This window comes from Nesoenas mayeri, assembly GCF_963082525.1.
Source record: "Nesoenas mayeri genome assembly, chromosome: 2".
Classification (NCBI taxonomy): domain Eukaryota; kingdom Metazoa; phylum Chordata; class Aves; order Columbiformes; family Columbidae; genus Nesoenas; species Nesoenas mayeri.
In genome coordinates this window covers 5,559,451-5,576,191 of record NC_137543.1, presented here as the reverse complement: position 1 = coordinate 5,576,191, position 16,741 = coordinate 5,559,451, and the positions used below count along the sequence as shown (strand labels likewise).

Below are 16,741 nucleotides of genomic sequence, written 5' to 3'. Positions count from 1 at the left end.
TTACGGGCGCAATTTGAACTTTAGTGTCTTTTAAAACTGTCTTTCTGTGCAAATCTGTGTAAATGTTTCTCATAGTAAACAGCTTTAAAATTCTTTTAGGACATCAGAAGCAAATCGATCCCGAAACATTCAGAGATTTCTACAACTACTGGAAAGAAACTGAAGCTGAAGCTCAAGAGGTGAATCTGCCGCCAACAGTAATAGAACATCTAGATAAAAACGAATGCGTCTACAAGTTATCCTGCTCAGTTAAAACTAATTGCGGTGTAGGGAAAATAGCTCTGACCCAAAAGCGTTTGTTCCTTTTAACCGAAGGAGGACGTCCTGGCTACGTCCACATCGCTGCTTTCAGGGATATAGAGGTAAGCATCAAATAACTAATATTTCTGTTGTGTGCATCTGGATGTTCCGTTCTGCAGAGAGATCTATCTCTCAACTTAAAGTTGCAGGAAGGAGTGTAGGCAACACCTCTGAAGTCAGTGAATTATGGGTGATTAGATAAAATTCTGGGTCTTTGAACCAAGAATTTTGGGGATGATGTAGTTTGCTGGGTGCTAGGATGACGTAGAATACATTTTAGAGATTGTGACATTTTACGAAGGTGTAAAGCACAGCACATGAGGTTTAGAACTAGAGAAGTTTAGTAACAAGAACATTAAATGTGCTTATTTGTGGTGCCAGCCAGTATGTATGATGTTGCTTGAAACCTATATTTTCATAAAACGTTTTGTGTGGACAATTGAAATAGTTTGCTGTAGTTTATATATAAAGTTGCCGTGTAGGATGAGCACTGCACCTTACCTGTGGTTGCCTGGTGTATCTTCCTTGTTTTCCCTACATTTCCAGGATGTTAAGAGCACGACTGTAGCTTTCCTTCTTTTGAGAATACCTACTCTGAGGATTAAAACGTTATCTAAAAAAGAAGTCTTTGAGGCGAACCTGAAGACCGAGTGTGATCTCTGGTACCTGATAGTGAAGGAAATGTGGGCTGGAAAGAAAATGGCCGATGATCACAAGGTATAAATATGGGAATTTCTAACCAAATATGTATGAAGTATGTGTTTTCTGTCCCTGTTCTTAATTCATGCATCAGCCTTAGTTTCCTGAAGCATAGAAATTCTATATGTAATAAACCTTTTATGTTGTTGTTACTACTTGTGGAACAATACAAAAAAGAGCACTAATATTTAAAAATGTACATTATTTTTTCTCATCTGTTGGCGTGCAACTTTTAATTTATTCCCTAGTTCTGTGAAATAGTTTCTTAAGTTCACAACATACCGGAATAGTGATCCTAACAGAGTATTCTCCACCTTACTTCAAAATATGATGCACACAAGGAGTTTTGTTGAGCTGGAACCTTGGATCCTTTCAGTGAATCGAGCAAGATGTATTTTTCTGCTGCAGAAACCTTGAGAAAAATGAGCAATGGATAACCTACAGCAAAGCTGTTTTGTCTTTAGGATCCTCAGTATATCCAGCAAGCGCTGACGAATGTTCTCCTGATGGACGCTGTGGTGGGTGCCCTGCAGTCCCCCAAAGCCATCTACGCAGCCTCCAAACTGTCGTATTTTGACAGGATGAAGAATGAAGGTCAGTCACAGAGCGATGCTGTTGTTGCATCTCTCTTTTGGCTGCTGTGTTTTTGTTTTGGTGGTTTTGAGTACTTGGGTGTTACCAGAATTCATACAAATGGCGTTTGGGCTCCCCAGTCAGCTAAAGCTAGAGGGGAGAAAAAGCAAGACATGAATAAATGGTGCAGATTTCTTATAAGAAATACAGATCTATTTTCGGCTTAAGCATGCACTTAATAACCTTTTACAAATCTATTTCAGTGCCTATGATGGTCCCCAAAACGACTTCAGAGACATTAAAGCACAAGATCAACCCCTCAGCTGGTGAGACATTTCCACAGGCAATAGATGTCTTACTTTACACGCCAGGTAAGGTGATGTATTGCTTTCCTTACATTAGCCCATCTTTAATTAGCCTATAAAGCATGTTATCTCATAACACCTGCCTGATTTTGTTCACATTCTGACGTGCCTTGGTTGTGCGTTGAATACTAAAAGAGAAAATCATTAAAAATAAGAGGAATATTGCATATTAAGATACAAGGCACAGCTTCCACAATCTTAATTTGTCTCCCTGTGTGTATATGCATTATAATAGACTTCAATGATGTGTTAATGTGCTGATTTCTCATTAAGACTTCTGCCTCATTTATTGAGCAAGGTGGATGAATGATGCTCTGCCATTGATCAATATTATTGTTATTTTTTATTGTTTCAATTAAGTCATATGGGGGTGTTTGGTTGAACCACAGAGCAGTGAAATCCACCTCTTGAAATCCCAGCCAGACCTATATGCCTTTAACTCTCGCTGTATATTACGTGATTTAATGTACTCTTCATTGCATGTAATTTAAGCCTAAAGAAAGCATTATCAATTTCCATGTGGGCTTTTATCTAATACTTCGACATTTATACCTAATTCAAAAAGCATTGGAGGGGAAAATAAAGTTAAGGACTGTGTGCAACAGGCATGAATTTAGGTAGCAAATATGTTAATTCTGGAAGTTCCGAACTCTTAACTTTATAACCTTACTAGTCTTCTGATCTAAGTTCATTTGTAACTCCCAGTGTTTGCACAATTTGAGACAAAACAGGAAAGTTAGTGAAATTCCAAGGTTAAGAAAGTGGGCAGGAGCAGCTGCATTTGGGTGGGTGGTGGTGGGTTCAGTGGTACTTTTCTTTCTTGGTAGTACGAGGCTTCTAAGTGGAGATCTAATGGAGCAGATAGAATGAGTGGATTTCTAGTTGTACTAATGTATCATAGGGCTTAAAAGCCTTCCTGCAGTCCCAGTTAGCTTGGAAAAGATTCTCTCTGCTCTGAATAACTTTGGAGCGTAAGGTTAAACCATCAGTTGAGCTTAAGGAACAGATGAGAATGAGCACAAATTCATTGTGAAAACTGTGTTGTTCATTAACTGGTGGTCTAAGTTCCAGAGCACAGGTGTGTTTCATTAGAAAGCTGCTCTGCCTAATAATGGTTTTTCTCTCATCTTCTCTGCTTCATTTCTAGGACATCTTGACCCTTCAGAAAGACCTGGCAACGCTCATCCGAAACTATGGTGTGCTTTAAATGAGGGGAAAGTGGTGGTTTTTGACGCATCTACCTGGTCTATTCAACAGCACTGTTTCAAAATGGGCCGCTCTAAACTGGTAAGACTGACGCATGTATCACTAATGCACCTTTAGCTTGGTGTTTTTTTGCTATAGCAAAATATATGTGACCCCAGACCGTCGGATCCGTTTAAGGAACGCTGTACTGTTGTTCCTTAACAGCTATAGAAAGGCACTTGAGTTGTTTGGCCTGCAGTTAACTTGGAGAACTGGAGATTTTTTTGAGGTCAAAAAGAGAGAAAATGGATTCATAATGAAACAAGTCAACTGGTGGGACATGAAGGATTGGCTCTCAGGAGAGCCTGCTGGCCTAATGGCACAGCGTGGGTTTGAAACAGTTGAGGAGAAAGAATAATAGATAGAATCAATCTAAGGAGAAGATAGAATCATAGAGTTGTTTTGGTTGGAAAAGACCTTTAAGGTCATTCAGTCCAACCATTAACCCAATGCTGTCAAGTCCACCTCTAAACCATGTCCCTAAATGCCACATCTACATGTTTTTTAAACCCCTCCAGGGATGGTGACTCCACCACTGCCCTGGGCAGCTGGTTCCAACACCTGACAACCCTATCCATGAAAACATTTTTCCTAATATCCAATCTGAACCTTCCGTGGTGCAACTTGAGGCCATTTCCTCTTGTCTTATTGCTTGTTCCTTAGGAGAAGAGACCAACCCCCTCCATGCTCCAACCACCTTTTATGTAGTTATAGAGATCAGAAGGTCTCCCCTCAGCTCCTGTTCTCCAGGCTGAGATGGGACGAACCCCAGGAATGGATGAAAAGTCACCTGTGCTGAAGAACTGGAAATTTGGGAAAGGTGTGAGGAAACCAGGTGGATGATATTGAAAGAGCTAGAGTGCTCTAAAACGTGATTCAACCAGCAGGTTAAAGAGCGTTGCTTGTGAAAGACCAGTTGAAAAGAATAATTCTCTCCATGAAAGAGAAAGGTGACCCAGAGCTGCAGACTGTGGGGAAGCCAGAAACATCAGTGGGGATGAGAGTCAAAAAGGGAGAGGTAAAACTGATGGTGAAGGGCTGGGTGGAGGGAAGATGGAAATCCAGAAGAGCCTGATACCGACCTATTCTAAAGAAGAGAAAGAAAAGAGGAGTAAAGTTGGAACTGATGGGACTCAGCAGGGAGAGAAATGAAGAGCTTCTGAAAGCGGGCAGGATGTTCCAGAGATAGTAGAAGAAAGTATTTGCTTAGATACCACTTCTAACTGAATTAATATATTTATGGCAGGTGATTAGGATGGCTTCCAATCCAGAAGAGAGAAATGCATGAACGTCTGTGGTTTCCCCTGATGCTCTTTGTAACTTTACCTTTGTTTGGGCCAGGAAACAGCTTTGAGTTGGTTACTAAGACATTATTAATCCTATTTACTGAAAGATAAACTCAGCAAAGAGATGTCTCCTCTCATTATTTACAGAGGATAGAACACTGGTGCACTGATTCTTCATCTCTTACTGCTGTAGCATCTTAATATAAGCCTTTTTCCATCTTACATGAGTGTTTTTAATTCTGCTTTTTATTTAATCCTGCTTTTTCTCCCCAGACGTGTATGATAATGGTAGAACAGAGTCAAGTGTGGATCGGTTCTCAAGACTCCATAATTTATATAATCAACACCCATAGTATGTCTTGTAATAAGCAACTAAATGATCATCGTTCTGATGTTACAGACATCATTGTGGAGAAGAAGAACGGAATACCCAGGTATATTTAATGACATTTTCTCCTTAAAAATACATATAAAAGCAGATGTGTAGAACGTCTGTACCACCAGAAGAGTCCTGGACGTGTGCAGAATCCTCCTGTCATTAAATAAAAAGCCATTTTATATAGCTAGAACAGTATTTATTGGCCTAGAGAATTTGACCAGCAGTGAGCAGAAAACTAGTTTAAGATCCAAATGATAAACTATTGTGCTTTAGTTATTTGACTGAAACAAAGGCAAAAAGTGAACTTGAGCTCAAAGAAAAAGAGCCCATATAGGAAACCAGTGACTGATTTTCCAAAATGTTGGAAAGAATGTATTGTTTTAAACAGAGGAGCTTATGCTGCTAACATAAGCTTTCATTTAGCCCATTTTTGTAGCTCCCATAGTGTATATAGTAAATGAAGAATTTCCTTTTTAAAGAAAGAGCATTATGTACTTCAAAACAAAGAGGATGAAAACACTTTTTTGGACAAGGGTGAGAGCATCCAGGAACTGGCAGCACCCAGCGATGAATCAACGCAGGTGCAATTTAAAGACCACTTCATTTTTGCTTTGCGCACATCATCGACTAGATGTTTACAGCCTGCTTCTGGACTTTTCCTGCCTGTTCGTAAAACAAAGAATACGTTTATTGTTTTGTGCCTTTTCGATCTTTTGGTAGCACGAGGAAGAGTGTTGGCTGGAGGCCTCAACCTTCTGTCTTCCCTGAATTCCATCATGAATTTCTTGTGACTTTATTTCCTTTTTCCATGTACAACAATCTACATTTACCAATATTCATGAACAAAAATCAACATTTATTCAAATACAGTCACGTCATCGTCTTCTGGAACGTCATCATAACTCTCTAAACCCTATCTGTCCTGCTGCATTCTATTGGAAATGCCTGGACACTATTTAAATTGACTTTTTAAATGAACTGTAACTAGGGCTTATTTTTGGAGTAGAGCTTATATTTGGAGCATCCTGAAAAATCATGCTAGGGCTTATTTTCAGGATAGGTCTTATTTTTGGGGAAATATGGTATTTTTATCCTAACTTGAGAGAAAAAGAGAGAAAATCCAACAGGCAACAATGTTCAAGAGTATCATAGAGAAAGTTTTTATTGCACTTAACTCCTTGTGTGTGATGTAACGTGTGCTCTAGTTCTCTTAGAGCCCTGAATTAGCCTGCGGTGTTTCTAATGATACAGAGGGTGTAAAGGATAATCTTAAGAAGAAAAAAATATCTGTACTAGAGTACTGTTGTTCCAATAGGAGACATAAGCAGCTTGAAAGGCAGATGTCTCTGAAATGAAGAACATTAGTGTAAAATTGGTTACTTTGCAAGTCTGTTCTGAGCATGAATGTAGACTGTATTATTTTTATTTGTATTTTAATCTGTACCAACAGTGAAGCGTACTCAAGCAGTTTAGACGGCACAGTGATTGCTTGGAACATCAGCACTCTGAAAGTTAACCGTGTCTTTCAGCTGCCCTGCCAAAATCTCACTTCCATCAAGCTTCATAATGACCAACTGTGGTGCTGTAAGTTCATTCCTCAAATTAAAAAAAACAAACTACATCTTCACTTAATATGCTGTTTTATTAGACAGAACAATATGTTAATCTCAAACCCAGATGTATGTGTACATGATGTTCTTTTCTCATTCTCCACGTAGCTTGTTTAACCAGCCTTCTATAGATAAGGCCTCCAAAACATGACACTGAGGGTGGTGAGAGCCTGGCCCAGGTTGCCCGGAGAGGTGATGGATGAACCATCCCTGGAGACATCCCAGGCCAGGCTGGATGGTGCTCTGAGCAACCTGAGCTGGGTGAAGATGTCCCTGCTCATGGCAGGGGTGGCACTGGATGAGCGTTGAAGGTCCTTTCCAACCCAAACTGCTCTACGATGCCAACTCCCTGTAGTGTTGTTTAAACACAGAAGATCTATCTTAACCAACGTCACTGATCTTTACTGCAGCTGTCACTGACATCCAAAATCATTTGGTGTCATATCACTGCCAGGGAACACAAGTTTCTCTTCTGAATGATGTTGTGACTTGTGAATGATGAGCTGGGACATCTCCATTGAGCTCATCCATCAGTGAACACTTGAGAGATGGTGGGAAGGTTTTGTAGTAAATCATCCAGTTGCTTTAAATAAACACAAGGGCTGAAGGCTGGCGAGAGCTCCGGTAGTAGCATTACAAGCATCATCCTATTTTATATGAATAAACAGCCTTAAATAGATAGGTGTAAATAAAATGGATACAATTAAGTGACCTGATTTTAATATTTCAACATACACTGAGACAAACAAACAGTGTTTTTTTTATGCTTTATAGCCACAGTTAACCAACTGTCATAGAAATATCCTAAGATTATTAAAAACACAGTGATTTTTACAGGCAGCATTACTTGACTTCAGTACTTTGAAAGTCAACTTTGTAATAACTCCAAATCAGATTAAGTCCTGCATTCAGGTTTGTAAAAGAAAGGAGAAAAGGGTTTTTCCCCAATCTACAATTAGGGAGGCTTATCCTTCCATGTGTCAGAGGACAGAGATGTTTTTCCTCATGGCAGGGGTGGGACTGGATGAGCTTTGAAGGTCCCTTCAACCCAAATTATTCTATGATTTTATGAAAACACTTCCATAGGTGGTTGGCTTGGATCACTCCTGGGGGTATTGCCCCTGCTGCAGGGTGTGACTTCTGGCTATGCTGTATTTGTCTGACCTCCCCTGCCAATGCCTGTAAATTGGAATGGAAAATTCTGAGAAAATAAAGCCTAGAGTGGCAACAGTGGTTGCAAATTGCGTTTGGTATTTCAACAGCACACAAGAGCCTGGGTCCGAATAGATCTTAACACAACAGCACTTAAACCTTGTGAAATCCCTGATCCTGCTGTGGGGGGTGAGGATTCAGCCCTGTTCACTTTGTAGCACACTTGGTCTCAGTTCTAGATGAATCTAAGTATGAGACGTCTTAATTTTAAGGAGTTTGTTTCTTCTCCTCTCATCATTTTTGGATTGTAAACTAACAGGTGTATGTGCTGCAGAATAGTAACTAGTGCTTGGGGAAACAACAGATCTAAAGAAACAGATGCTGTCAAAACTGGCAAGAAGTACCTCAAAGATTTCACTGTTGATTGAGAAACGAGACAGTTGTTAGATGCATCCATTTTATTTTGCCTTTTTTTTTACCTCATAGTTTATAGAGGTAGAAGAAGTTAGTGCTTCTGTTACTAACTCTTTATCTTGAATATTGAAGGTACTGGAAGTTGCATACTTGTAGTGTCGACTCACGAATTTCGACTACAGATGAAAATTGAGCATCACCTGAAGGACGTGTGTTCCTACTTTCTCTGCTTCCAGCTTTTTCCCGAGGTATTCCATTTAACCTAAATAGATTTTAAAGGAAGTGTGACTATGTGGCATTACAAGCCATACTTACTTATTGCAATATAATTCCTGTCAGCAGCGCTCACGTTAAATGTATTTTTCTGTGCTTTAGAGACATGAAGTGTGGGCGTCTTATTCAGGGAGTAGCGACCTGTATATTTGGAACACCAAAGACTTTACGAGTGCACCACAAAAGATTCATCTACAAGATTGCTCCGAGATTACTTGTATGATAAGAGTTAAAAATCAGGTGAGAGATATTTGGGCTCTTTATACCTCTTGTGGAATTTTTTACTGTAAAGTTGTGTTTGTTTGCAGCTCTCACGGGCTGGCATTGACTTCCTCGCTGGATGTTTGCTGGTTTGAAACTTTGATTCCTCTTTGGAATCAGAATAGCTAATGACTGCCCAACACAAGTGGCTGTTACAGGTGTGCCCCAAAACACACGTCAAGCCAAAAGCCTCATCAGTAATTAAAAGCGTGATGACTTTCATTAGCCATTGACATTTTCAGGGAACCGTAGAAACTGAAAGTTTAGGTCCCTTGATATTTAATCTCAAGGCTCCTAAGAGTAAGCCTTGGGAAAGGTTAATAGACAAACAACAAATGCCAATTAGATGCCTATTTTTATAGATGACCTTTTTCTTGTTTAGTTACCACATTCCTAACTCAGCAGAGACCAAAGGAGCCAACAGCTCCTTAACATCTCGTGTCCGTGTCATTATTGGCCTCGGGCTGTGAACCTGCTCTTTCTGCATGGTGCTGTGCAAATGGTGGTTGTTGTGATACCACATGGACCAGTTTAGGGCTAATTTGCAAATCAATAGCTAATTTGTATCTGTTGGGAAAGCAATTTTGGGGATCCTTTGCCCAGATTTTCCTTCCTTCGTCAAAAATGATTTTTTTGTGAAATAGGGAAGTGTTCTGTGTATTCAGTTAGATTTGTAAACCGAAATGGAAAAAACCTGTTGAGATACCCTTCCCCAAGGCAGAGATGGATGTATTTAACCCCTGTTCTAAGGGAACTAGGGGATTGTTTGGAAACCCCAAGGCATTAAGCTCTCTTCTGTTCTACTTAAAAACTTTGTTCCTTTGCTTTTCCACTTATTCCTCACTTAGCTCCACCTTAGCTAACGTTGTAGTCTGACTCATTGACACAAAAGGAACAACTGGAAAATATCCCTGTGCGATCGGTCTCCTAAACCTGAGTGTTCAGCCTCCCAATGACTCAGTGGTCCGAGGGGGAGTCTGGAGTCCGTTGTAATAGCTGGAGCATCCCTACTCCTACTCTTCTACACAGGGTTGCAGTTACTGAGCATGAACTTGCACCCTGGTGAAGGCTTAAGAACATCATCGGTAGCGATGTGTGCCAGGGGCTTGCTTTTAAAGTGCTTTAATTAAAATCAAACCGTTGTCTTTGAGAAACCTGAGGCAAAACCGATCGCACGATGTGTCTGACCGAAATAGGATGCGTTCTGGCTGCCAAGCATTACGAATACATAATAGTGAGTGCAAAACCTTGCACAAGAAAACCACAGCTGTTTTCTGCCGCTTGGACCAGATGGAGGTGAACCCTGTATTCTGCCTCGAATGGTGACAGTAAATTCATTTTGAATTTACCGGTGCTGCTGTTTCCTGTAGCAGCAGCTCACTGCCAGCTGTGAACAGAGAAATACTTTCTTCACAGTATCACAGTATGTTTGGGATTGGAAGGGACCTCAAAAGATCATCTAGTCCAATCCCCCTGCTGGAGCAGGAATGCCTAGGTGAGGTCGCACAGGAACATGTCCAGGTGGGTTGGAATGTCTGCAGAGAAGGAGATTCCACAACCCCCCTGGGCAGCCTGTTCCAGTGTCTGTCACTCTTACTGAGAAGAAGTTTTTTCTCAACTTTAAGTGGAACCTCTTGTGTTCCAGCTTGATCCCATTACCCCTTGTCCTATCATTGTTTGTCACTGAGAAGAGCCTGGCTCCATCCTCGTGGCACTCACCCTTTATATATCTGTAACCATGAATGAGGTCACCCCTCAGTGTCCTCTTGTCCAGCTCCAGAGCCCCAGCTCCCTCAGCCTTTCCTCACACGGGAGATGCTCCACTCCCTTCAGCATCTTTGTTGCCCTGCGCTGGACTCTCTCCAGCAGTTCCCTGTCCTGCTGGAACTGAGGGGCCACAATTGGACACAATATTCCAGGTGTGGTCTCCCCAGGGCAGAGCAGAGGGGCAGGAGAACCTCTCTGACCTACTGACCACCCCCTTCTAATACACCCCAGGATGCCATTGGCCTTCCTGGCCACAAGGGCACAGTGCTGGCTCATGGTCATCCTGTTTTGTCCACCAGGACCCCCAGGTCCCTTTCCCCTACACTGCTCTCTAATATGTAATTTCCCACCCTAAACAAGAACCTGGGGTTGTTCCTGCCCAGATGCAGGACTCTACACTTTCCCTTGTTAAATTTCATTAGGTTATTCCCCGCCCAGCTCTCCATCCTGTCCAGGTCTCTGATGGCAGCACAGCCTCTGCCGTGTCAGCCACTCCTCCCAGCTTGGTGTCACCAGCAAACTTGCTGACAGTCACTCTATTCCCTCGTCTAAATCGTTAATGAATATATTGAATAATACTGGCCCCAGTACTGACCCCTGAGGCACTGCACTAGATACTGGCCTCCAACTAGACTCCGCACCATTGACTACCACTCTCTGGCTTCTCTCCTTAAGCCAGTTTGCAACCCACCTCACTACTCTATTGTCTAGACCACACCTCCTCCTTCCCACGCGCTTCTCTTACTTCTCTAATTGCGGGATGTTTGGAACGGTGATTCTACATCCTTCTTATTTGCACTTGTGTGATTTTTGTAAACCTGAATGTGGTCCCTCCTTAGCTGCTTTCTCTCCAGCCTAAGGAGTCCTCCATTTTTCCATCTTTGCTCATATGACAGCATCTCCTTTTAGTTTCTCTTCCCTGGATCCTCTCTCGCAGTGCAAAGAGCAGAACTTCTGCTTGGTGACAGAACTTCAGGAGGAGGTGAGAAGGGGTGAGGAGCATCAGGGAGTCTGAGAGGGAGATAGACATGAATTCCCAACAGATATAAATATATATATACACATAGGAAATTTTCAGTGTTTCCCTTTTCCACCCATAGAGAACCTTAATTCTATCGATGTGACACGTAAAACCCCCTCGACTGTGTCCTAGGCTGAAACGTAAAGTATTGAAAATGATCGTGGGTTCGATTTGTTTTGTTTTTCCTTCAGCTGTGGGTGGGCAGCAATGGAAAATCGCAAGGCAAAAGCAAAGGGAAGATCTACGTGGTCAGTGCTGAGAAGAAGACGGTGGAGAAGGAGCTGGTTGGTCACGCCGATACGGTCAAGGCCTTGTGCTCGGCTGAGGACAGATATGTCCTCAGCGGCTCCGGGAAGGACGAAGGGAAGATCGCTATTTGGAAAGCTGAATAGTTCAGCTGGTCAAAATACATCTACCCATGCCGGAAGAAAAGCGAAGACCTTGGGCTGCATTCGCTCCAGCGTTTTGCTTGTATTTCAACCACCCGTCAGTGTTACTGTTTTGTATTTATTATTTTAGTCCTTACATTGTTGTGGAAAATCAAAGTAGAAGGGACTAGAAGTCACCGAAAGTTTTGTTACGGAAAGAGTCGTCGGGCTTTGGAACAGGCTGCACAGAGCAGTGGTGGAGTCGCCATCCCTGGAGGGTTTAAAAGACACGGAGATGAGGTTCTCAGGGACATGGGTTAGTGCCGGTGTTGGATTAACGGTTGGGCTCAATCTTGAGCGTCTCTTCCAACCAAAATCATTCTGTGATCCTATGAAAAGAAAGGAGCCAAGCGCATTTATTGGATTTGCAGAACTCCTAAATGCTGAGTATCGTTCTGAACTAGCAGCTGGATTTAGCTGGGAAGACTGTCCGTTACCCCGTATGGATATTTATGGTGATGTATTAATTAAAATCTAGACACAGGCTCTCCCTGGCAACACTGAGAGCTCCCTGCTGGTGAAACAAGACACTTGGATGTTCTTAATGACTGGTTTTAAGCTTGTTTTTTCCTTTAATATAACGCACAGCACTTGGCGTTTGTAACAGTGAATCCCATTTTTGTTTTTCATCAGAAGCACTTAATTTTTTTCACTTCCATATATTTGTTACTGTGCAAACAAACCTGTGCCGCTCCTCCCTTCAGTCATCGTGTCCATAATCAGAGGAACTGCTGTTATTTTGTCTAGAACCTGCTTAATTTTTAAGCTATGTTCTGCAAAGTCATCCAATTACTCCTTAATTACCGAAGCGAGCACCATCGGATTGCGGTCTAGAAGATTCTCTAATCACTTCCTGATGTACTTTGTTTTTTCCATTGATGACAGTTCTCTACAAGTAAAACAATCTATGCAGAAGAGTTTTACGTGTGCTGAATAAAGTGGAATATGATATTTAAAATATTGTAAATAGATGAAAAAAGAGGCTGCTACTTTTGTTAACAAATATATAAGAGTGTAGGACTAATAGAAGTGTCAACTACTGGAAATATACTCCGTGTAATATTTCTAACTCTTTCAATGTGCCGAGGAAAGGTTTTATCATATGTTGCTAACTGAAATTTTACCTTTTTTAGTTGTTTTTTAAATCAGTTTAAGAATATTAAACACTGTATTGATACTCTGACCTCTCTTTGTACCTTATTCTTTTTCCTGTGTAATTTAATACAAGAATGATGGTTTTTAGCGCCGATTTGCATCCTGCCTGTGTACTATGGAGAGTCATTCCCTGGGGTTTTCCCTGCCAGTAACGTGTCCTCCTTTGAGCCCCTCGGCTGCAACTTCCAGCTGGTGCTGGTAAGTGATATGAATTATTTACTGAATTAAAATATTTCTCTGTACAGAGACATGGAAGTGCCATTAATGAACTTCCACTTGCTGCAGAGATGAACCCGATGGCACCAACCTGCCACCGCAGTGATTTTAATTCCTGGTTTTGTCTTAAATGCTTCATACCCAACTTGTGAAAATGTCAGGTGGCAAAACTAGGAAATGGACATTTTGATGCTTGTAAATTATTTTATTGATAAGTGACTCCAACGTAATTTATTGAATTGGAATGTGATTTATTGAGTAGATATCTCCTTCTTAAATACTTTGCTTTCTTTAATACCAGGCTGACCACCAGTATATAGGAGAAGAGTTAAACCACATCAGACCAAACCATGAGGTGTAAAGATCCTTGAACAAAACAAAGAGCAGGAGCACCAGTGATACCAACTCAACTGACCTAAGGAGCATAGGGTCATGTTGGGACACTGCCCATGGAGACAATGGTGACAAGTTCCTGCCAAGTGCGGTGGGGGCTTCTCTTCTGTGACCACCCACCTTCGCAGGTGGCCTCGATTAACAGGTACGAGGCTCTGCAAGAGGAACCCAACAGCAATGGGGATGATGGTTCCTTTGGGTGGGAGGTGTCACCAGGGTTGAGTCACTCTACGCTCGGTGTCAAAGCAAAAGATGGGTCATTGTCACAGGAGACTCTTCTGTGGGGAACAAAAGGCCCAGTATGGTGACTGGACCCACTTCTGAGGAAAGTCTGAGTTAAAGATGTGATGAGAAAACGTCCTACCCTGGTGTGGCCCTTGGATTTTTGTCCTTTATTGATTTTTTTTTTCATTTAGGCAGCGATGAAGCTGTAATAAGAAGACTGAGGGGTGACCTCATTCATGGTTATCAATATGTAAAGGGTGAGTGTCAGGAGGATGGAGCCAGGCTCTTCTTGGTGACAACCAATGGTAGGACAAGGGGCAATGGGTACAAACTGGAACACAAGAGGTTCCACTTAAATTTGAGAAGCAACTTCTTCATGGTGAGGGTGTCAGAGCCTGGCCCAGGCTGCCCAGGGAGGTTGTGGAGTCTCCTTCTCTGCAGACATTCCAACCCGCCTGGACACCTTTCTGTGTAACCTCATCTGGGTGTTCCTGCTCCATGAGGATTGCACTGGATGAGTGCACTGGATTGCACTGGATTGCACTGGATGAGCTTTCCAGGTCCCTTCAACCCCTGACACTCTGTGATCAGAAGTGGTTGGTCACTGAAACAGGCTCCCCAGGGATGTGGTTGGGGCACCAGCGCTGTCAAGTTCAAGGAGCGTCTGGATGATGCTTTCAGTTTTATGGCGAGGAGCAGGGAGTTGGACTCGCTAATCCTTATGGATCCCTTCCAGTGTGAGATTGTCTGTCATTTTACCATTCAAACCAAGGGATGGCAGTGTTTGCTTTGAGAAAAAAACCCAGCGGCGCAGGCAGGAGCTGCTTGGAAATTCAGGTTTGCTGTGATCTCAGCGGGGCCATGTGGTGAGGTACGAGACATCCCTGTCCTTTGCCTTCCCACCGGCGCCAGTTTGGAGGAAGAGGCTCATTTCTCAAGGAATCGAGCTGTTCGCTGTCAGCTTTTTTGAGCGAATGAAGCAAAACCCCCATCCTCCCCCCTCTGCCACGAATTAGTTGCCTTTTGCTCTTTCTACACCCATTTCAGCTGCCATCTTCTCAGCTTTCTCCCCACAACTGCCCTGGGGACACAGAACCCCAGTGGCAGGGCTGGCATATGTGGGTCCTGGCTGTGAAGGGGTCAGCTGCAGTTTGGGGGCTGAGGAGCAGTTAGGGTGTGAGCTGCAGGATCCTCTCCAATGTCTAGCTACCCCACAGGTCCCCTGCTCTCAGCAGGGGTGGGTGGCTTTAGTGCCATCCCCCGGATATGGAGGATGATGATGCAAATATGCCACTTGGCACTGGACCAGAAAAGGAGGCAAACGCTGCCTGCTGAGGGGCTGGGAGCTTGAGCCCAGGATTTTGGCCACCGTCCTGCTGCAACTCCCCTCTCATCGCTGTGCCCCTCCAGGGCTGGTTGCCCACCACGGCACTGTCAAGGAAAATCATAATCAACAAGGTTGGATTTTCCCTGGCTGTATCACTCTCATGTTTCTGACCTGAGTGTGTAACTGATTAGTTCTCAGGGGCTTAAAGTTGGCTCCCGAAATTCCTAAACAGCCCAGCAAAGACCAATGTTCACTGCTCCTCCACCCAAGGGCTCTGCAGACCCTGCAAATCCCACAGCTCTCGTGAGAGGGACAGATGGAATAGGAGTAAAGCACCTTTCTCAACTGCAAATGGAGAAAAGAGTAGAGCAACGAATGAAAACAGTTTCAAACTTTTGTGTGTGAATTTTAGATATAGTTAGAAATTATATTATTTTGAAGCGCTTTTTCGCTGGACATCACCCTGCGGGAACAGCAGCACCAGCGAGGTTTCTGCATCCTGCCTGCGACGGAAGAAGAGGGTTTCTGCTGGCAGAATGGTTTCAACATTCCTTTCCAGCTGGAGAGCTGGGGAGGAAGGTTTAATGAAATAGAACAAGGGCAAGTGTAGAGTCTTGAATCTGGGCAGAACAACCCCAGGTTCCAGTGTAAGTTGGGGAATGACCTATTAGAGAGCAGTGTAGGGGAAAGGGACCTGGGGGTCCTGGGGACAGCAGGGTGACCATGAGCCAGCACTGGGCCCTTGTGGCCAGGAAGGCCAATGGTACCTGGGGTGAGTTAGAAGGGGGTGGTCAGTAGGTCAGAGAGGTTCTCCTGCCCCTCTGCTCTGCCCTGGGGAGACCACACCTGGAATATTGTGTCCAGTTGTGGCCCCTCAGCTCCAGCAGGACAGGGAACTGCTGGAGAGAGTCCAGCACAGGGCAACAAAGATGCTGAAGGGAGTGGAGCATCTCCCGTGTGAGGAAAGGCTGAGGGAGCTGGGGCTCTGGAGCTGGACAAGAGGACACTGAGGGGTGACCTCATTCATGTTTACAGATATGTGAAGGGTGAGTGTCATGATGGAGCCAGGCTCTTCTGGGTGACAGCCAATGATAGGACAAGGGGTAATGAGTACAAACTGGAACACAGGAGGTTCCACTTAAATATGAGAAGAAACTTGTTCCTGGTGAGGGTGTCAGAGCCTGGCCCAGGCTGCCCAGGGGGGTTGTGGAGTCTCCTTCTGTGCAGACATTCCAACCCGCCTGGACACCTTCCTGTGTAACCTCATCTGGGTGTTCCTGCTCCATGGGGGGATTGCACTGGATGAGCTTTCCAGGTCTCTTCCAACCCCTGACATTCTGGGATTCACCTGGCAGGGCGTTAGGGCTGGTGTATGGATCCTCTTGAGGAGATACACGGACAGAGTCAGGCCTTGCAAGACCCAGCCCAGGGAGGTTCTGGTTTATATCTTTCCTGCTTTCAGATCCCTTTGGTCTGTGACAGGGGTGTAATACAGTCCCCATTCACTCAACTCCCACTTCACTTTGGGCTCTGATTAAGCAACCTCTTAGCCCAGGCCTTAAAGTCACGATTTATTGTGTTTTATGTTTTTACTTCTTCCTTAACCTCAGGTCCAGTCCCCCCCAATCAGCAAAGCACCGGGAGCCACCAGC

At 43.5% G+C, this 16,741-nt stretch overlaps 1 protein-coding gene across 1 annotated transcript in view; it reads left to right on the top strand.

Annotated features, from left to right (window-relative positions):
* DENND3 (DENN domain containing 3) overlaps positions 1-11,737 on the top strand; it is a gene marked incomplete at both ends in the record, with an annotated part of 39,034 nt that extends 27,297 nt beyond the window's left edge. Inside the window, 10 exons of the mRNA XM_080339272.1 lie at positions 100-362; positions 847-1,017; positions 1,464-1,593; positions 1,836-1,943; positions 3,085-3,224; positions 4,742-4,902; positions 6,298-6,431; positions 8,156-8,271; positions 8,399-8,536; positions 11,537-11,737. Coding sequence (XP_080195398.1) covers positions 100-362; positions 847-1,017; positions 1,464-1,593; positions 1,836-1,943; positions 3,085-3,224; positions 4,742-4,902; positions 6,298-6,431; positions 8,156-8,271; positions 8,399-8,536; positions 11,537-11,737 — 1,562 coding nt within the window. The remainder of the gene's footprint in view (positions 1-99; positions 363-846; positions 1,018-1,463; positions 1,594-1,835; positions 1,944-3,084; positions 3,225-4,741; positions 4,903-6,297; positions 6,432-8,155; positions 8,272-8,398; positions 8,537-11,536) is intronic.
* Positions 11,738-16,741: the final 5,004 nt, after the last annotated feature.